A 21,936-nucleotide genomic window follows, 5' to 3' on the forward strand; every position below is an offset into this window, starting at 1 on the left:
CAGGCTGTGGCAGATGGGTATCCCGTCACAAACGTGATGGGATAGCCCGTCCCTCTTATTACACATACAATAGGATACAACTTGTCCACCGAACTCTAAATCAAGCCCTTCGTTTTGTATTACTGAAAAGAATAGGGTTTTTCCCGGAGGTGCACTATACAGACTAGAGATGTGTTCCAGTCATTACATGGCAAACTTGACACAGCAGCTCAGCATGCCAGTCCAATTGGCAAATGTACTAGAAAGTAGTGGAGTTACACATTATGCAGACCATTGTTGCAGTTGAGTTCTGATTTGTGCCACAAATGAAAGTTTAATGCAGATAAGTAATAAGTTGTTGAAAACAATGGGATGAATAGGGACTGTTATTCTCTGCACCAATCAGACATACGAAATTGCATCTCTTTGCATGAAGGGTGCTCTCAGGAAATGTTACAAAAGTGAACTTAATAAAGGTGTCCTGTCCCAACACTCTCCCAACCATCAAACCAAACCCGACCGCTCCACCAGCGCAGGTGCACACCAAGGCTAAACCAATATTTCTGGTTGATTGTAGAAGCAGTCTTCATTACAGGAAAGAGCGTTCTGAGAATCAGATCTAGATATGGTTCCATTTCCGGTCCTGTAAGAGAAAATAGGATAAACAATATTAATTAAACTAAACACTAATACCAACTTAAGATGATGAGTGTGCTGCAAAGGTGGTGTTGGTCATGAAACATATTGTAAAAAAATCTTGATGATTGGCTTTGTATATTTTCCACCCAGCAGAACATAAAACGTAATGCAATAAGCGAAAAGAACGTTTCACATTGTCTTTTCCCAGGATTCACTCGCACCTTTTTATGACGGTGATGAAGGAGTTCGGCATTATAGCAGAGTTGCTGCATTTACAGAAATTCTAAATCCTTGTACAAATAAAGGCTTAATAGTTAAGTAGCTGGTTGGTGTAGAGCTGTTTCAGTTTTTAACAGTTTTACCTCAAGAGACATAATGAAACAAAACCTGTAAGGGACATCTGGTACTGGTATGTGGTGCTAAAATGTGAATCTAAAATGTGAAATTACTAAATTTCAACAAATCTAAAACAATATGTATCATTTGAACATAATAACCAAAATAGCAGCAATCATCCTTCCAATCTTTATTTCGGCCATTTGGCCATAAAAGATAACAATACACATATACAATCACAATAAATCAGCACATTTACAATGTAAAACATTGGAATTACATATTATTAAAAATGCCTTAAAACTGTAAATCTTAAAATTAGGTGGAAACCAGCGTCTTTAAAATGCGGTTGCGGGTGTGCCAGACATTGGTAAAAAATGTTGCCAGTGCAAACACAGTTGGGCCTGAGACATCAGATTTTAAAATCCTATACATTGGGGCATATTCCCTGCATCCCATGTTCCTAATCAATGGAAGAAGCCAGTATTTCCTCGCAACCCTGTAAGCTGGACAAAAAAGGGCCACGTGTAAATCAGTTTCCTCCGTGGCGTCACAGGCCGGACACTGCTTGGTGGAAGGAAGTGATGACCAGGAGCTGGTGAAAGACCGAAAGGGCAATGTGCCGTATCTCCACTGGAGAAACAGCTTTCTGGTAAGCACTGGGGAAATGACGTCCAAAACCCCCTCAAACCTATATAGGTCCTTACTTTGTAAAAATACAGAGGATAATGACCCTTCAGCCTGGCTGTCTAGGACCCTAGCTCGTTTTTGTTCATGGTATGCATTGGCCAGGGATCTTTTAGAAATATTTGGTGCAGCATTGGCAGGGTCAGTCCATAAATCAGAGAACCCCAATTCCATACAAGTATTTTGGATGTGTTTTATCCAGGGGATCCGAAGCGCTTTTGGATGGGTCAATAGTTCCATCAATTCCGCCCTATAGTTTGCAAGATCGTTACTACTCCACAGCCTACGCCAGAAGGCTATGGGTCTCAAACCTATTTCTTCGGCTATTGGTCGTAGACCCAGATCAAGCCTCAAGGGGAGGAGCGGGGTGCTGGGCGGAAGCGCGGCTATCTGTCTGATGAAATTATTCTCCGTTAGTGACAGACTACGACAAGATATGTGTCCCCACAGTTCCGCCCCATACATGGTCGCTCCCCTGGCCTGGGCCTTGTATATCTGGATGAGCGACCCCAATATATCTAGATGAGCGACCCCATAGCAGCAATACATTTGCATCTTTCAAAAGTGGCTGTCAGTGGACCTGTATTTAAGATGCAACCATTCACTTATAAGGCCTCTTGCTGGAGTTTCATATTTTGAAGCCTTCTGATGGCATAAGCACGGAGATACTTGTTTCTTTAATTAGCACTGTACAGAAAGTAATCGTTTTAGAGCTTATTTGAATTACCATTATGACATGGGGTTGCAACACATAGTGGTGCTGTTGTATTTCCTTCCAATTAATTGTCACTTCCTTAAAAAATCAATTGTTTTAACTATGCGGGCTGAAATGGCAAAGGCATGGGACTCTATTCTGAATGCCACAATCAGTTTGAAATATATGTAGAAAATAACTTAAATATACCCTGTGGCTTCTTTCCACTTTCAATTTGCATTGTATATGCAATGCTAGTGATTGATCCATTCTCAATCATCACTGTAAAATGCATAAATTCACCATACTGTTATGGGTTTTGTACAAAATGTAGAAATACTTTAAACAAGCAATGGAGTAAGGGAACTGAAAGAACATGTTGCCACATGCTGCTTCAGAGCCCACTCTGTGTATTTGAGTGTTGTGATGACATGAGCCATAGACAGATAAAACTATTTGCATACAGACCTAAAATGAATGTAGAATCCGGTAGACTGCCACAGAGCACAGTGTTTGACAACAACATAGCATTTTTTCAAATTACCGTATTGAATTGTCATTTGATGAATGGCCCAAAAAACAATCTCCTCTGGAATAGAAGGCACCGTAAACAGATTTACAATCTTAGAAGATATTGACTGTGGTATCCACTTGGTAAGAGAAATTTGACATATTAAAGCCATCCTTTCAACTTCAGGCGAATTCTCCTAGATATGCAGAAATAGGAAATATTGGTAATTTGAAACATTTGTGACGAACAAGAGGAGAAAAACAAATCCAAAACAAGTATTAAGTACCATGGATCAGGTATAGAGGGAATATTGTGAAACAGGAGATGCTTGAACAAATCAATAACGGCTTGATTATGAGTTTGGCGATGGGATACGCCGTCACAAACGTGACGGATATCCCGTCCGCCATATTACATTGTCCAACTATAGGATATAATGGAATTGTAATACGGAGGTCGGGATATCCCTCACGTTTGTTATGGAGTAAACCTGTCCTCCAAACTCCTAATCAGGCCCTAAGACTCAATTATCAATAAGATAGAAGCGGAGCAAATAACAACAATGTAATCACTCCTTGAAATAGACCAAGTAGAACCAGCAGTTGCCAAAACAGATTGAAAATAAGGCTGTAGCCTTAGATTTCTTGACCCCCAGCAGCAAGAAAGTTTACAGGATAAAAATGGGTCATAATAAAATTATAAATATATTGGTACCCCCAATGAATGAATAAATAAGTCCATCAAAATATCAGAAATTCTTGTCTTTTCTTAATTTCACATCAAAAAGGCTTTTCTTTTTTTTATAAATGAATGTCTTTCTGCGCTGCAGAGGTATCCATTTAGGATGTGCACCAAATGTATTGCTTGGTACAGGCTGAGAGGTGCGAGCTATTCGACCTAGTCGCTTTCTGTATTGGCATGGGGCATATATCATCAGAAATAATTAATTCTATTTGGCTATTCTCTAGACCTGGATTACCTTAGTGTTTTATACTTATAAAATATCTATACTAGGGTTATGAGTTTGTGAAATATTTAACTTCTTTTCAACACAATACTGGCCTTAGAGACTGCAATATCTTTTTGAGCGGAACAAAAGGTAAACTGGCTTTAAAAACACTGAATGATTATATTTACAAATATTTTACCTATTTTAAGTCTAACACAAATGTATTTTAAACACTCTAATTAGGATGGACTGTCTTAGATAAAAATACATGGAAATACATGATAAAGCACAATGTCAATAAATCAACAGTACTGTAATGGTATAATACATGAACTACATACTAATAACAATGTGGTGTGTTACGAAATAGGTCTACAGTTGTTTCATCTCCTTGTACATCTTGATAAAAACATGACCTTGCTAGTGAAGTCCTGAAGTCTCGGAGGCCAGAGAGGGTGCAACAGTGAAAGATGTGTGGCACTTCCAAGCTGCTGTTCTGTTTTGTACTGCCAGCATATCGGAACACATTTGGAGGTGGGTATATTGTTGTTGTTGTTGTTGTATAGCTTTATTTCGAAATATTTATCATTTCATAAAAGCATTACAATATAAAAACAAGTATAAAAACAATTGTGCAGTTGACCATCAAAACAGGCAGATCAATAAAAGGCAGTAAAAATATACAACAATTGTGGGAATCAGCCATCTAGAATACATTAATACACATATTAAATCATCCTTAAAAGTAGAAAAGGGACACAGCAATGGATGGCTGGAGCCAGTGGAGACTGGATAGGTAACCTTACTGGAGGATCATTTTCCTCGCAGATCTTATCCTCCAAGCCCATCCCAAGAATTTGGCTAAGCCACAAGCAAACAAGGGGTGAGGGTCTGATCTTAGCATCTGTAAGGCCTCCATGTAAGACCGAGTGCCCAGCCTCAGACAGAGCGGTTTCAACCATCTACGGCGAGGAGCAGCATACGCTGGACACTCAAACATTAGATGGGAGATAGATTTGACCCTATTAGTACAGAAAGGGCAGGTTGCTATAGTTTGCCAGGGTGGTTTCCAATTTGCTGTCCATATGCCAAGAGGCAGAACTCCAACCCTAAATTTAAAATACAATGCCCTATCAGTTGGGTTGGAGATCACATCCAGGTAGGGTTCTCTAAAAGGGAGGTCTTTAATAACCAAGAACTCAGCAGCAGATCTGCATAGATTAGCGTGTCTCACTCTCTCATTTTCCGCCCACGCCCAAAATATTTTCTTTAACAACTGTTTAGGTGGTGAAGATCTATTGGCCCATGCGTCTCCCAGGCCCAGTTCACAAAGGAGGCGCTTAACTTCTGAGAGCCAACCGATCTTACACCAACCCGGGATTGAGAGAAGTTCGCGTAGTGCATCCGCATAGCTTGCGAGTTCAGGGACATTCCACATACGGGCCCATAGAAGAAGGGGGCGTAACTTAGCCTGCTCAGCTATGGACCGTGTGCCTGTGTCAAGTAGGAGAGGAAGGGTGGGCGAGCTATGAGGGAGCCTCATTAGATCTTTGTGAAATTTGTTCTCAAGATGGGACAGAGTGTCAAATTTCTGGGTACCCCACAACTCTGCCCCATACAGCGCCGCACTCACAGCTTTTGCCCTATAAATGTCTAAAATCACCCCGATAGGTTTGAGGGGAGAGGCACGATGTTCTTTTAATAAAGCGCCCGTGACCCTCCTATGAGTCAGGATAATTTTTTGGTGATGCGCCTTCCAACTCATAGAGTCACAGAGTCGGATACCTAGATAATCGAATTCCCTTACCCTTTCTAATGGAACTGAGTCAAGGGATGGGGGGTGCACTGTCTTCCTCGGGGGATTCAACACCAGGAATTTGGTTTTACTGATGTTAATAGCCAAGCCCCTGGCATCGCAAAAGCCCTGGAACCCTGATAACAGCGTTTGGAGGCCCATCGGGGATTTCGAAATCAACAGGGTATCATCTGCAAACAGGAGAGTTGGTATCTTCCTGCCCGCCAGGGAGGGTGCGTCTGCTGGTAGTTGGAGAAGATGCTCCACCACTCCGTTTAGATATAATGAAAACAGAGTGGGGGCTAGCACACACCCCTGGCGGACACCCCTGTCTACAGAGATACGAGATGTTTTTTGGCCCTGCGCACCCCATCTGACTTGGGCAAAATTGCTTTCATGGAATTTAATGATCAATGCCAACAGATACGGGGGCATGCCCAACCCCTCAAGGACAGCCCACAATTGGCTGCGTGGGACTAGGTCAAAGGCAGTCCGCAGATCTATAAAGGCGAGGTACAGACTGCCTTTGCCCAGTTTTACCACTTTCCAATAGAGCATTAGGAAGCGAAATGTCTGCTCAATCGTGCCAGTTCCTGTTCTGAAACCAGCCTGAAAGTCAGACAAGACCTGCATTTCCTCAGCCCACTGCAAAATCCTCCCTAGAACTACCTTCCCTGCTACCTTCTGGGTAGAATCAAGCAGACTTATAGGTCGGTAGTTAGCAGGGTCTTCCCTACACCCTTTTTTAAATATGGGAACAACTTCCGCACCCCTCCATGAATCTGGGAAGCCTCCACCCTTCATAGCCTCATTCAGGAGTTTTGCGATGAGTAAGCACCACACCTCCATATTAATCCGGAGCAAATCACCAGGTACGCCATCTGGGCCTGCCGCCTTATTGGGCACAATGCACTTGATCGCTACCTCGACCTCCTTAGATGTAAAAATGGGGTCTAGATGTGGACTATTGTCCGGCACTCTATAGCTGGGACCTCTAATCTGGGCCGAAGCCCCTGGTGGGTTAGAATAGAGTTTGGAAAAATGGGCCAACCAGGCCTCCCCTGTGATGTTACATGTCAGCAGTGAGTCGACCGGCCTGTCCCTGCCTCTAAGCAAGGCCCAGAAGGCCCTTGAATCCTTACTGGAGCAGGCGTCCATTAGATCTCTCCAGAAGTTTGTTTCATGGGTCTCCTTTGCCACTGCTTGGGCTTTTTGATAGTTTTGCCTAGCGAATGAAATCAGAGCGGGGTCTTTCTTGCCAACCTCCCGGATAAGTTCGCTTTTAGCTATGCGACAGGCGGGGGAGTACCATTGGTCTCTACCCCTGGTCACAGCTCTCCGCTTTGCCCTGGCCCCACCCTGAGGAACCAGAAACAAATTACTAAGTGATGCAATGGTCTCCGTCAATGTCGTGAGAACGGCATTGTCGGAATCCAATGCCCCCAAGAGACGCTTAGCATCCGTCATTATGGTCCCTACTTGAGCCATTCTCGTTTCGTCCAAAGCAACCCTAGCCCATTTTAAACGCCTCCCACAATTGGATGGAACAACTTCGTGGGACGCTTTCCAATTAAACCAGGGCAATGCTAGATCCCCTGCCTCCCACGGGAGGGCAAGTGAAAGGACCAGCGGGTTATGGTCGCTGTCCGATGTTTGTTGGACGTCCATGTCCTCAAAGTACTCCCAGAGGTTATGGCTTAACAGTATGTAATCTATTCTCGAGGTGTGGCCCACCCTATTAAAGGTGTGCGCACCCCTGGTATCTGATTTAGAACGGCCATTTGCGGCTCTAAGGGCATATTCCAAACAGAGAGAATTAATGTCAATGGCATTCTGGGTCCATTTTTTGATGGGGTCAAGTAAGAGCAAAGGGATGCCTCTCTTAACATCGTCCTCCCAGGTGTCCAAAATGTCTTCGCTGGCCAGCGGTTCAAAACAACAATTGAAATCCCCTGCCAGGACAATAAGGGAGTCAATGTTACAACCACTAAGCTCCTCTTCGACTCCAGTTGAAGCTAGGGAGGAGGAATTCCCCCCCCTAGCCCCCCTGAGATACAGATTGAACACTTCTAGGATCCTGCCCCCCGGGCACTGTATAGTAAGTCTCATAAGATCTGGGGATTGGGTATTTCTATGTTTTATGGTAAACCCCAGAGAGATACTGACCCAGATAAGAAGGCCACCCGATGGGCGGCCTTTGTTGCCCTTGGATCTAAAAGCTGGAACAGAGTACGTCGTGAAACCCACCCTGTGCAAGGGCTCCAAGCACCAGGTTTCTTGGAGGAGGCAAATCCCGAAAGGCTCCACAAAGGAGTTCCAGTCTGGCTTGTCAAAATTTCGTGCAAGCCCTGCCACATTCCAGCTTAAGATCTTGAGCTGGGAGTTGCCTGCAGATCTTTTACAGGTCAAGTGGGCAGGAGCTAGGGGAGCAGCATGAAGGCCGCCAGGCCAGGAGGACTGGGAGGGAGCTATAGGTGGCGAAGAGTCAAGGGATATCTTGCTCTCAACTACGGTGGCGCTAATGATACAGTCAGAGTTGGAAGGGTGCAACAGGCCCTGTGTGGGGGAAGCCTGGGACATGAATTGGGTCGAAGGGGTAGTACTAATCACAACCAGGGTAGTCGTCAAGGGGCAGGTCTTGGCTGCCAGCGGAGAGGCATTAGGTTGAAATGAGGGTACCGGAGGGGGAGACATTGGGAGTCAGTCAACATCCTCTAGGCTGCCAAACCTGTTAGAAGTTGTAATACCAAACCAGCCTCTAGTTGGATTATGTTCCCTAGAAGAGTACCCCCAGCTGGATTGTTGGGGAACCATGGACCAATTGCCCCCCTGCGGATAAGCAGCACGTGGTGGGTAAAAGAATGACAGAGGTCTCGGGGCAATGGTGGAGCCCCCATCTTGGCTCACCCAGGAGCAGATATGATTAGCCGTGAAGAGATCGTCAAACGTCACGACTATGCAGTCACCGGGGATATGTTTCCTTGTTGTACCCACCCACGGTACTCTGCGTACCATTGTGACTCTACTCCTCCTACCACTAGGAATCGGTCTGTAGGTGTTGAGCCAATGCATGACCTTGTTATGTAAGGAGTGCTGATGTTCATAATGGCCGTTCACAATTTCCGGAACACCCGTCAAAACCACCACATAATCATTAGCTTCAGGAGGGAGATCAATATATCCCCCTCAGAAGTTACTCTTAGTGTGGGGACCCCCAGCAGAACGAGTAAAGGTTTTATTCTGAGAGGCCTGGGTGGGACGGAGACTAGGACTAATGGAATTCTGTAACCTCGAGGCGGCCAACTTAGTGCGAGTGTGTGGATGAAGGGTGGGAGCGTTTGGGGTGTTAACCCTGGGCTGGGGTACCGGGTTTGTGGAAACAACTCTCTTAGTGCGAGGTTTAGGAATGGGCTGGGTGGGACAAGGCGCAATAGAGTTGGGTAGCGGGACGAGCAAAACTGTGGAGGGAGGGGTGGGAATCTGAGGAGCCATAATATTCTCTATCAGACCCTGGTGTTCAAGGCCTCTCAGGCCAAGGGTTGCCAGAGCAATAATACTTTTCTCCATCTCTAGGAGGTTATTCTCAATTCGGGAGAGCCTTAAATCCAGGGGGGATAAGAGACTTTTCAAGGTGTCCCAAACCACTCCTATAAATTCCCTATCCCCCCCCTCCTGGTCAGTTAGTGCAAGGTCCGCTCTCTCAGTTAATGGTATTCTTACCGGTGCCAATGAAGCTAACCCCACGTTATTATTGCCACAAGGAGCCTGCGGGGAGGTATGGAGCGTTCTGGGACTGTCATCAGCTGATGTGTTACCTGCAGTAGACAAGTTAACCCCCTGGTTTTTAATCTTTTTCTGTGGAGAAGTTGTACTGAGGGAGCGTTTTCTCTTATTCGGATTGGCCGGAATACTATCTAATCCACCATAGGAAGTGGATGCAACAGAAATGTCTGAGGAATATGAAGTAGAAATGAGGAGATGGGGGGGCTATCCACAGGGATGGTCGGACCCTCAAGTAAAGCTAATGAACACGGAGGTGTGGAGGGGATAAACAAGACTGGGATGTCATGGACATCAACTAACGTTGATACTCCCTGTGGAGTATGTGCGCGATTTGGGGTGACAGCAGATGCTATGTGCCCAAGGGAGGATTTCTTAGAAGCAGCGAATTCGAGTGACAACTTCCTGGCGGCTTCCAGGTCAAGGGACACTCTGGTTTGGAGTTTTGTAATTTCATGGTCTATGGCGATATTCATGCGAGTGATAAAATCGTCCATAGGCCCATTGTGTACCAGCCCCCCCTTGGCCGCCCTATTGCGAGTTACACGAGTACACATACAGGCAAACAGAAACTATCAGCCAAAACAACAGAAATGAGCAATCACAGAAACAAAGGAGCAAGGGAAGGGCGAAAGAGAAAGGGCCCAGACCAGACCGCTCAGACCTCGAACGGCCTCAAACGGCCCGCTCTTAGCCCGGTCTTTGCCCCGGGCTGCGTCCCGCGCTGCGGGAAAGCTAGGACAGTAAATAGGAAGTCGTAAGGGGCGGGGGGCGTGGCAGCAGGGAGAGCGGACCGGAAGGTCGAAAATGGTCTTGCAGGGACTCCTGGGCACTGGAGTCCCCTGCACGCTCGCAGCCCCGCTGACCACACTCACCCGGTACCCTGGTTGCAGCCCGTCAACAATGCCCCGGTGCCTGGTAAGTCGAAGCGGCACCCGCGGAGCGGGTGCGGCGAGGTGTGGGCTGGTGTCCTGAAAATGCCGCTTCAGGTCAGACAAACAAATAAAGTGCCTCCGTGCTCTGGATAGCGTCCCACAGGTGAGGAAGTGAGGAAAGTTTTTAAGGCCACAGAGGGGCGGGGGGCGTGGCAGCAGGGACAGCGGACCGGAAGGTCGAAAATGGTCTTGCAGGGACTCCTGGGCACTGGAGTCCCTTGCACGCTCGCAGCCCCGCTGACCACACTCACCCGGTACCCTGGTTGCAGCCCGTCAACAATGCCCCGGTGCCTGGTAAGTCGAAGCGGCACCCGCGGAGCGGGTGCGGCGAGGTGTGGGCTGGTGTCCTGAAAATGCCGCTTCAGGTCAGACAAACAAATAAAGTGCCTCCGTGCTCTGGATAGCGTCCCACAGGTGAGGAAGTGAGGAAAGTTTTTAAGGCCACAGAGGGGCGGGGGGCGTGGCAGCAGGGAGAGCGGACCGGAAGGTCGAAAATGGTCTTGCAGGGACTCCTGGGCACTGGAGTCCCCTGCACGCTCGCAGCCCCGCTGACCACACTCACCCGGTACCCTGGTTGCAGCCCGTCAACAATGCCCCGGTGCCTGGTAAGTCGAAGCGGCACCCGCGGAGCGGGTGCGGCGAGGTGTGGGCTGGTGTCCTGAAAATGCCGCTTCAGGTCAGACAAACAAATAAAGTGCCTCCGTGCTCTGGATAGCGTCCCACAGGTGAGGAAGTGAGGAAAGTTTTTAAGGCCACAGAGGGGCGGGGGGCGTGGCAGCAGGGAGAGCGGACCGGAAGGTCGAAAATGGTCTTGCAGGGACTCCTGGGCACTGGAGTCCCCTGCACGCTCGCAGCCCCGCTGACCACACTCACCCGGTACCCTGGTTGCAGCCCGTCAACAATGCCCCGGTGCCTGGTAAGTCGAAGCGGCACCCGCGGAGCGGGTGCGGCGAGGTGTGGGCTGGTGTCCTGAAAATGCCGCTTCAGGTCAGACAAACAAATAAAGTGCCTCCGTGCTCTGGATAGCGTCCCACAGGTGAGGAAGTGAGGAAAGTTTTTAAGGCCACAGAGGGGCGGGGGGCGTGGCAGCAGGGAGAGCGGACCGGAAGGTCGAAAATGGTCTTGCAGGGACTCCTGGGTACTGGAGTCCCCTGCACGCTCGCAGCCCCGCTGACCACACTCACCCGGTACCCTGGTTGCAGCCCGTCAACAATGCCCCGGTGCCTGGTAATTCGAAGCGGCACCCGCGAAGCGGGTGCGGCGAGGTGTGGGCTGGTGTCCTGAAAATGCCGCTTCAGGTCAGACAAACAAATAAAGTGCCTCCGTGCTCTGGATAGCGGTGGGTATATTACTTAACCTCATTTTCAAGGGGATGACTGGGTTTCTGAGACTCTCCGTAGCACCTCCCAAAGTGTGCCTCGGTAGGCGTGCTACCTTTGCACCGCTTCCCTTAGAGTTAGACATCTTCTGCGATCCAGTTTGCCTTTGCCAGTGCTTAGTAATTTGACAGAAACACCTGGACAAAAGTGTTCCCTCATTTGTATGGGCCCTAGCCTCCTAGCAAATGGTGTAATACATCTTGACACAGTGTGGGAGGTGAAATGGGTGCAAGTACAATACTTGTTACAAAAGGCCCAGCACATGCCTTGGCAGAATCTGCTGCAAAACAAACACCACCTACCTCCTGTGGTTTTTGCCAATCTAGTCCATGATTTTAAATGAGTGCAGCCCCGAACTCTCATCCCCTTTCTTACTCTCTCTTCTCTCAGTTTCTCACACACATAAACAACTACACACACAAACCAGTACAGACATGCACACACATTTCTGTGTGCAAATCTGGTACTAAAATAGGCAATTCATTCTACAAAATACAAATCAAGATCTATGAGAGAGCTTTACCTTTGAATCTATTAGTTTGTTATATACAGATTGACTCTATTTTGTGTTCTCAGCCCTTGCCTACCTGTGGAATGTAAAGAAGAATCCGATTCTCGGTGTTACAATATTGCTACCTTTGTTAAGATATTTCAGAAGTTCTTTAGGAGTGAAAATATGGAATTTGGGGCCTGATTTTGTATTTGACAGGCAAAGCAGTGTCCTCCAGGGTGTCAGAGGACATTGCGTCCCCCAATGGTATTTGAGTTGTTATGTTTCAAGCTGACCTCTTGCCCAGCGATCATCTCTGTACTTTGAAAGGAACCAATGTCACAGCGGTTTCCATCAACGTACAAAAGGTTTGGTGGATGGCCATCCTCGGTTTGACAGCCGTTCACCAACTATTTAACTTTTCTTTCAGAAACCCATGAAGCGGCAGTTTCTGAAAAACAAAAGATTCATGACTTCCACACTCTGGGAGTTTTCTCCCAAGGTGTGGAGATCATTATTGTTTTTTCCTGTCCCTCACAGGCAAGTTTTTTTGCAGTGATTGGCAAAAGAAAATGATTCTAGGCTTTGGTCGACTGAGCCATCAAAAAATCCACTGATTGAAAAGTTGTAGTCTGCCCACCTGTAAATAAGGCAGGTGGACAAAAGCTTGGAGGGCAGGGTACTCCGTCATATTTGCAACGGTATAACCTGTACGCCAACCTCCAAATCAGGGGCCTAATGTTTGTTATAGTCTTATTAAAGGCTCTGCAAAATATATAAAGAGGTGAAACAATCATAGACCTGCATTGAAATCCACCGGGTTCTCTCCTAGATATATATTGAGCATCATATTGTTACAAAGAAATATTTACTTTGATGAATGCTCATTTACTTTTTAATTGATTTATGTATTTACAGCTTTCTTTTGTCGCTATTTGTGAAATAAACCTCTCTTTCTTTTACTGTCAATGTAGAAAAAATAGAGTGGATAACATTTGAGAGGTTATGACTTTTTCCGTTTGACCAGATTAATGTTTTTCTAATGTATAAGGTGTGTTAGATGTATTCATAATTCAAAACCTCTGAACACAATATGCAAAAAATGTATTTAATAGTTAAAAAAATCACAACCAAGTATACCATTATTTTGCAATAGAATCAGAGATAAAGCAGAACAGTTTTATTGTTGCATTTGTTATGGGTATCGGTGTGGGATGTTGTGTTTATGTTTGAGATAAGCTGTATAGAGTAAAGTTTGTGAGACTTATGATTTGGCGGGTATTGAGAGTGACAGTGGTGGTGCAGGAGTTGTTGGTCAGTATGTAGGTATAAATTATAGGATGTCTGGTCTGGGGGTTAGAATTTACCATGAGGCAGTTGATTCATTTGAGGGTAACATAGGGAGGGCTCTGCGCTCAACCAGGAGTAACCTTGACTTCTGGGCCTCCCTGCCTTTGTCGGTTGCGGGGCATGTGGCATTATTAAAAATGATAACCCTCCCCCGTTTACTCTATTACTTTGTTACCCTGCCGATTTGGATACCTGGAAAGTGCTTTGCCCAATTCAACTCCATGGTTTCGAGCTTCCTGTGGGGAACGGGACAAAGAAGAGTGTCTCTGCCGACCATGATGCGCCCGCGTCAGGAGGGAGGCTTTGCAATGCCGGATTTGAGGCTTACTACAATGCAGCCCAGTTCCAATGGCTTACACAACGGCTGGCAGAGAAGCTGGGAATGGAGACAAACCAGAGAAGAAGGGACCTAGAGTTCGTCACTTGAATCGGATTTTGCTACCGTTCCCTATGCGGGAACGTGAGGTATCCAGGGATCTATGGGTCCTGAGGCAATGTTGGTATAGGGCTATACGACGCAATAAAGGGAGCCCGGCATATGCCCCTGAGATCCCGGTGTGGTTCTGCGAGGAGCTCCCCCATGGAGGAGATTGACAGCGGCTACATGACTGGGAGGAATCGGGGATCTCCTCCATTGGAGATCTGTATGAAGATGGTGCACTTTTACCATTTCAAGACCTCATGCAGAGGCACGAACTTCCTGCTCAGGATTTTCTCTTGCTCGCGGGATTAACAGCTGCTGTGCGCAAGCACTGGAAAAAAGGGTTAGAGAAACCACGGGTCTTCCTTCCCTGCCAGCATGTGGTCACCTCTGTAGGTAGGATCAAGGCGGTGACGTGCTTGTATCGGAGGTTGACGCAGGGCTTGAGGACACCTCTGGAGGGACTGCATATTAAGTGGGAAACTGACCTGGGAACGCCTATAGAGGAGAAACCTTGGGAATTGTTAATGGAACGGGCCTGGAAATGTTCCCGAAACGCGAGATTCCAACTTATTAAATTTTATGTGTTTCATCGAGCGTATCTTACGCCTCACAAAATTAATGAGTTTTTTGGCTCCCACGCTACCTGCCCACGATGCAGTCTGGAGGGTGCGGTATGCATACACATGTTCTGGGATTGTCCGCTGCTTCGGGGATTCTGGGGAGAGGTACTGGCCAAACTGACGGAGGTGATGGAGAGGGACCTGCAGAATACTCCAGTGGTGTGCCTGTTGCACTGGTTTCCCCACACTTCCCACAACAAAACCACCAGTAAGTTCCTAGACCTGGGGTTAGTTCTAGCCAAGCGTGAAATCACTAGCCATTGGAAGGCGGCCATGGCCCCTAGCGTTGCGCGCTGGCTAAGTGACTTTACTAAGTGGGCGGATTGCGAGGGGACGCTCCACCTCCAATTAGCTCGGAGGGCTGACAACGACAAATTCTGGGAGTCGGCGAGAGCCTGGGTGGCGTTGGTGGATTTGCTCAAGAATCCGACAGTGGATGATGACTGACCTCGCCGGCTATGGGTGCCCTCTTTATTATATGAGACTGCAACCACAGGTAGGGAGTTGAGAGAATGGGAGGAGCGAGCGTGGAAGTGGGAGTGTCCCTCCGGCGGAGATGTGGGCTACTGACATAGGACTAGGGTGGAGTAAGCAGAACACATTATGAGCATTACATGCGCGGCTAGGGAATGCGACATGTCTGAGGGGAGGTAGGTGGTAGGGTTCGGGGGGGTAGAGGGCAGGGAGTTTGAGTTGAAGGGGGGGATTTTGTTCGTTTTTATCCGTGCTGAAACATAGAGGCTGACAGTGCTTGAATAGGCTAAGAGCAACACAATTTAGCCCTGTAGAACTGTGTCTCGGGTTCACTGGGATATAACTCTTGCTATTAGAAAGGCCTCACTCTATACGTGGAACAAATGGATGGACTAACACAGACTTGGCAGGGCGAGGCAAAATCTGGATGGGGATACAATTATTGGTCAAGTGTTGCGAGACTAAGGTAATGAAGTTGCATGTATCGGTGAATTGTTTGTGCATTGCATGAAAACCTAATAAAATATGTTAAAAAAAAAAAAAACTTATAGAATGTCTGGTGCAGGTGTTAATGTAGGGCTCCGAAGGAGGTGGAATGTAGTTACAGAAGTAAGCGAGACTTAAAGAGTAGGAAATGGCGTGTTTCCTATTGGTGGATTAAAAGCAATGGTCTCCAACTAATCAATCACATGTTACTAGTAGCTCGCAGACTGCCATTGAGTAGCTCACATATGATAATTGCCTGTCAACAAGCTTGAGAATATACAGGTGCCCACCTGATAACACAGCTATTTAAAACACAGCTCCCGTTCCTATGATTTACTCAAACGCTGACAGTGCTTGAGGATGCAGACTACCCTTTTCTGAAAATAATTTCTTCTTTTTCTACTTCTTTCTAGCCTCATTTTACATGTGTTTCTGTTTTCCTTGCTTTTATGTCTCTCTTTCATTTCTCAATGTATTTTATTCTCTCTTTGTTGCTGTCCTCTTTCTTTATTTTTCCCTCTTTCCCGCTTCCCCCTATTTGTTTACACTATCTCTTTCCTTCCCTCCTTTGTTGTGCATTCTTTTTCAGTTCTCTTTCTTTTTTTCTTATTGGCTTAATATTCTTCTTGATATTTTTCTTTATTTTTTCTCATTTCAACCTCTATTTTCAATTTTTCCTCCATTTTCCAGTTTTTTGTATCTTTCTTACTATTTCTTTCTTCTCTTTTTCAATCTTGTGTCTCTCAGTAATTCTTTCCTTTCTTCTTTAATTTTTTGTTTTTTCTCCAATTTCTGTTTTTCTCTTTTCTTCGTTTATTATTCTTTCTTCTACTCTTACTTAATTTTCCTCCTTCTCTCCTTCTTTTCTTTTGTCCTATCTCCATCTTTCTCAATGTTTTTCTTTCTTTGGTTGTTTCCTTCTCTCCCTTCTTTTTTTCAGTCTTATCTGTTTTGTCTGCCTTCATCTTCCCTCCCCTGTCATTCTTTTTCTGTATTTCTCCTTTTGGTGGTATTACTTATTGTTCTGTTTCTTTCTTTTTCTCCTTTCTTCATCCACAAGGATCTTTTCTTAATTCCACCTCTGACCTGATCTTCTCCCTTCTTTTTTCTTCTACTTTTTTCTCTTCTTTTTTTTCTTTCTTTCCTTCCATTGTTTTCTCGCTGTCTTTTTCTTTCTCTCACCTTCTTCCTTTATTCTTTCTCTGTTGTGCTCTTCATTCTTTTGCGTACTTCTTTTTTACCATGCCTTCTTTCTTCCTGTATTTACATTCATTCCTTTCCTAGTTTGTTTCTTCGTCTTTCATGTCTTCTTAATTGCTTTCTTCCTTCAATTCCTGCATTTGACTCTTTTCTCTGGGTATTTTGTCCTCGTTGTTTTTTCCCTTTACTTTGTTATTTCTTTTCCTATATTTCTCTTTCTTTCTTTCTTTCTTTCTTTCTTTCTTTCTTTCTTTCTTTCTTTCTTTCTTTCTTTCTTTCATTCTTTCTTCCTTTCTTTCTTTCTTCCTTTCTTTCTGTTTTTCTTTCCTGATTTCTTTCTTTAGTTTGTCATTCTTTCTTTTTGTTTTATTTATCTTCCTCTCTTATACTCATCTCTCTTTCTCTCTATTTAGGTGTTTCAAGAGCAAAGGGACAACCCTGATCCTCAGGGACCCCAATTGTAAACCTTTGCGTTACAGCTCCTGTTCTATTAATACTTTATGCTCCCTGTATCTGGAATGAAGCACTTAAGGGTACTCTAGGGGCAGTGTTTAAGTTATTTGGTCTCTGTGTGCATTTATAAAATTCCTATATTAGACAGTAGCTCAGGGAAGGTTTGAGACTCCTGATTTAAAGAGTGTAATTGAACTCTAGGAAAGAAGTATATGCTAGCTTGTTGTAACTGATGTCTTTTGTGATGCAGGAGTGTAGAACAGCAAACATTGGGATGTAGGTTTCATGTACGATGTAGGTAGTGAAAGTGTGGTATGGAAGTGCAGTGTAGATGCAGGTTATAGTTTAGCTGGTGGTGTCAGATTTCCCTACAAAAGTATGAGAGTGTCATGCTTACCCTAATGTGCATTGCATAATAATAATGTTCAGTACACTCATTTTCTACAGGCAGACCATTTAAGGCACACTATTTCTTTCTTCCTCAGGACACACCCTAATATCAATATAATAATTCATCACTATCAACTCTAAAGTACTACTACACCAAACTAAAGGACCTGGAATGATAAAAAACATAACATTCAAACACTAGATAACACAAAATTAACTGTTGTCTTTTGAGTGCTAACAGCAGAGAAACTCCTTACTAAAACTTTTAAAAGGGAATAATTGAATATTACACCCACAATAGTATCAGAGATGGTAGTTAAAAAGATCAGCACATTGCATTTTACTCCTTCCTAAAGAATTCTTTATGGAAATACATGAGAAACCGGTGTGTACATAACAAAACTGTTTGGAACATGCCATATTTTATAGTTAATTACTTTTTAGGTCTCGCCTTTACCATTCCGAAGGAATGGGAAATGGCGAGAATTCAAGTGCTCGAAATCATCGTGAAACCACCGCTTTTCCACCGCTTTTTCCGTGCGGTTTTCTTCGAGTGCACGTGGCCACAGGCACGCGCTTTTGTCCCATAAACTTTCATGGCCATCTGTTCCTCAATATCCCTCCCACCCTTCGTTTGATCTTGCCGCGAGTTCAGGCTAATGGCCCTCCCCCTCCCCCAGAGCACAGAGCGCGCATCGCGGCCGCACATCACATCAAAGGGCTTCTCCCAGCGTGTGCTGTGCGGCTTCTCCTCCCCTAATTATGTGGCCGGCCGTACTTTGTTTCCCGGCCGCTTCCCGGCCGCTCTTGTTTTCTTAATCTTTGGAAAACGAGGACTCGAGCGACAAGGGTTTCTGTGCTATTCTTTATGGCTCTAGGATTGAAGAATTAGAAATGGCTTCTTTAGGACACAGCAGGTACGGTCTCCTGTGTTCACAAAGAGAAGCCCTTTACCTACTTGTTGCGGGAAGATAATGAGAAAATGTGGTACCGCCCAACAGACTGGTCCTGCGGGTATTACGCATGACATTTACATTCTTTAAAATCAAACTTGAAAAGCAAAGAGGGCTGTAAGGATTTAAACACTCTCTACCATACCTGAACGCTTGGTGCACCGGTCAATTGCTTAAAATGGCGTTTTCAAACACTTTAAAACAATTAGTTTTGATCGAGTGCTACAAAAGGCTCACTTCACGGCAGATGCACACACACAATCATCATGGGCAGCATGCATTCGGAAGAACAGGCATGTGAGGGTCAACAAAGTGATAAATTGTGACATCGGAACTAGGACTTGGTGAAACAAGCATTGGCATAGCCAATAGGTCGCACCTTTGGGACTTTGAGTGCAGATTGTGAGTGCAGATTGTGAGTGCAGATTGTGAGTGCAGATTGTGAGTGCAGAGTGCAGATTCAGAGTGCAGATTCAGAGTGCAGATTGTGAGTGCAGAGTGCAGATTCAGAGTGCAGATTCAGAGTGCAGATTCAGAGTGCAGATTCAGAGTGCAGATTCAGATTCAGAGTGCAGATTCAGAGTGCAGATTCAGAGTGCAGATTCAGAGTGCAGATTCAGAGTGCAGAGTCAGATTCAGAGTGCAGATTCAGAGTGCAGATTCAGAGTGCAGATTCAGATTCAGAGTGCAGATTCAGAATGCAGATTCAGATTCAGAGTGCAGATTCAGAGTGCAGATTCAGATTCAGAGTGCAGATTTAGAGTGCAGATTCAGATTCAGAGTGCAGATTCAGAGTGCAGATTCAGATTCAGAGTGCAGATTCAGAGTGCAGATTCAGAGTGCAGATTCAGAGTGCAGATTCAGAGTGCAGATTCAAAGTTCAGATTCAGAGTGCAGATTCAGAGTGCAGATTCAAAGTTCAGATTCAGAGTGCAGATTCAGAGTTCAGATTCAGAGTGCAGATGCAGATTCAGATTCAGAGTGCAGATTCAGAGTGCAGATTCAGAGTGCAGATTCAGAGTGCAGATTCAGATTCAGAGTGCAGATTCAGAGTGCAGATTCAGATTCAGAGTGCAGATTCAGAGTGCAGATTCAGATTCAGAGTGCAGATTCAGAGTGCAGATTCAGAGTGCAGATTCAGAGTGCAGAGTGCAGATTCAGAGTGCAGATTCAGAGTGCAGAGTGCAGATTCAGAGTGCAGATTCAGAGTGCAGATTCAGATTCAGAGTGCAGATTCAGAGTGCAGATTGTGAGTGCAGATTGTGAGTGCAGAGTGCAGATTCAGAGTGCAGATTCAGAGTGCAGATTCAGATTCAGAGTGCAGATTCAGAGTGCAGAGTGCAGATTCAGAGTGCAGATTCAGAGTGCAGATTCAGATTCAGAGTTCAGATTCAGAGTGCAGAGTGCAGATTCAGAGTGCAGATTCAGAGTGCAGATTGTGAGTGCAGAGTGCAGATTCAGAGTGCAGATTCAGATTCAGAGTGCATATTCAGATTCAGAGTTCAGATTCAGAGTGCAGATTCAGAGTGCAGATTCAGAGTGCAGATTCAGAGTGCAGAGTCAGATTCAGAGTGCAGATTCAGAGTGCAGAGTCGGATTCAGAGTGCAGATTCAGAGTGCAGATTCAGATTCAGAGTGCAGATTCAGAGTGCAGATTCAGATTCAGAGTGCAGATTCAGAGTGCAGATTCAGATTCAGAGTGCAGATTCAGAGTGCAGATTCAGATTCAGAGTGCAGATTCAGATTCAGAGTGCAGATTCAGATTCAGAGTGCAGATTCAGAGTGCAGATTCAGAGTGCAGATTCAGAGTGCAGATTCAGAGTGCAGATTCAGAGTTCAGATTCAGAGTTCAGATTCAGAGTGCAGATTCAGAGTGCAGATTCAGAGTTCAGATTCAGAGTGCAGATTCAGAGTGCAGATTCAGAGTGCAGATTCAGAGTGCAGATTCAGAGTGCAGATTCAGATTCAGAGTGCAGATTCAGAGTGCAGATTCAGATTCAGAGTGCAGATTCAGATTCAGAGTGCAGATTCAGAGTGCAGATTCAGATTCAGAGTGCAGATTCAGAGTGCAGATTTAGAGTGCAGATTCAGAGTGCAGAGTGCAGATTCAGAGTGCAGAGTGCAGATTCAGAGTGCAGATTCAGAGTGCAGATTCAGATTCAGAGTGCAGATTCAGAGTGCAGATTCAGGTTCAGAGTGCAGATTCAGATTCAGAGTGCAGATTCAGAGTGCAGATTCAGATTCAGAGTGCAGATTCAGAATGCAGATTCAGATTCAGAGTGCCGATTCAGATTCAGAGTGCAGATTCAGATTCAGAGTGCAGATTCAGAGTGCAGATTCAGAGTGCAGATCCAGAGTGCAGATTCAGAGTGCAGATTCAGAGTGCAGAGTGCAGATTCAGAGTGCAGATTCAGAGTGCAGAGTGCAGATTCAGAGTGCAGAGTGCAGATTCAGAGTGCAGATTCAGAGTGCAGATTCAGATTCAGAGTGCAGATTCAGAGTGCAGATTCAGATTCAGAGTGCAGACTCAGAGTGCAGATTCAGAGTGCAGATTCAGAGTGCAGATTCAGAGTGCAGAGTGCAGATTCAGAGTGCAGATTCAGATTCAGAGTGCAGATTCAGATTCAGAGTGCAGATTCAGATTCAGAGTGCAGATTCAGATTCAGAGTGCAGATTCAGAGTGCAGACTCAGATTCAGAGTGCAGATTCAGAGTGCAGATTCAGATTCAGAGTGCAGATTCAGAGTGCAGATTCAGATTCAGAGTGCAGATTCAGATTCAGAGTGCAGATTCAGAGTGCAGATTCAGATTCAGATTCAGAGTGCAGATTCAGAGTGCAGATTCAGAGTGCAGATTCAGAGTGCAGATTCAGAGTGCAGATTAAGATTCAGAGTGCAGATTCAGAGTGCAGATTCAGAGTTCAGATTCAGAGTGCAGATTCAGAGTGCAGATTCAGAGTGCAGATTCAGAGTGCAGATTCAGAGTGCAGATTCAGAGTGCAGATTCAGAGTGCAGATTCAGAGTGCAGAGTGCAGATTCAGAGTGCAGATTCAGATTCAGAGTGCAGATTCAGATTCAGAGTGCAGATTCAGGTTCAGAGTGCAGATTCAGATTCAGAGTGCAGATTCAGAGTGCAGATTCAGAGTGCAGATTCAGATTCAGAGTGCAGATTCAGAATGCGGATTCAGATTCAGAGTGCAGATTCAGAGTGCAGATTCAGATTCAGAGTGCAGATTCAGAGTGCAGATTCAGATTCAGAGTGCAAATTCAGAGTGCAGAGTGCAGATTCAGAGTGCAGATTCAGAGTGCAGATTCAGATTCAGAGTGCAGATTCAGAGTGCAGAGTGCAGATTCAGAGTGCAGATTCAGAGTGCAGATTGTGAGTGCAGAGTGCAGATTCAGAGTGCAGATTC

At 45.4% G+C, this 21,936-nt stretch overlaps 1 protein-coding gene across 1 annotated transcript in view; it reads right to left on the bottom strand.

Moving 5' to 3' along the window:
- Nucleotides 1-442: 442 nt before the first annotated feature.
- Nucleotides 443-21,936, bottom strand: part of LOC144798585 (uncharacterized) — a 126,299-nt gene continuing 104,805 nt past the window's right edge. The window contains exons 6-7 of the mRNA XM_078669539.1: nt 2,880-3,042; nt 443-622 (exon numbers count right to left, since the gene is read on the bottom strand). Coding sequence (XP_078525665.1) covers nt 447-622; nt 2,880-3,042 — 339 coding nt within the window. The 3' untranslated portion in view covers nt 443-446. The remainder of the gene's footprint in view (nt 623-2,879; nt 3,043-21,936) is intronic.

Source organism: Lissotriton helveticus, chromosome 12, assembly GCF_964261635.1.
Source record: "Lissotriton helveticus chromosome 12, aLisHel1.1, whole genome shotgun sequence".
In the NCBI taxonomy this organism is placed as follows: domain Eukaryota; kingdom Metazoa; phylum Chordata; class Amphibia; order Caudata; family Salamandridae; genus Lissotriton; species Lissotriton helveticus.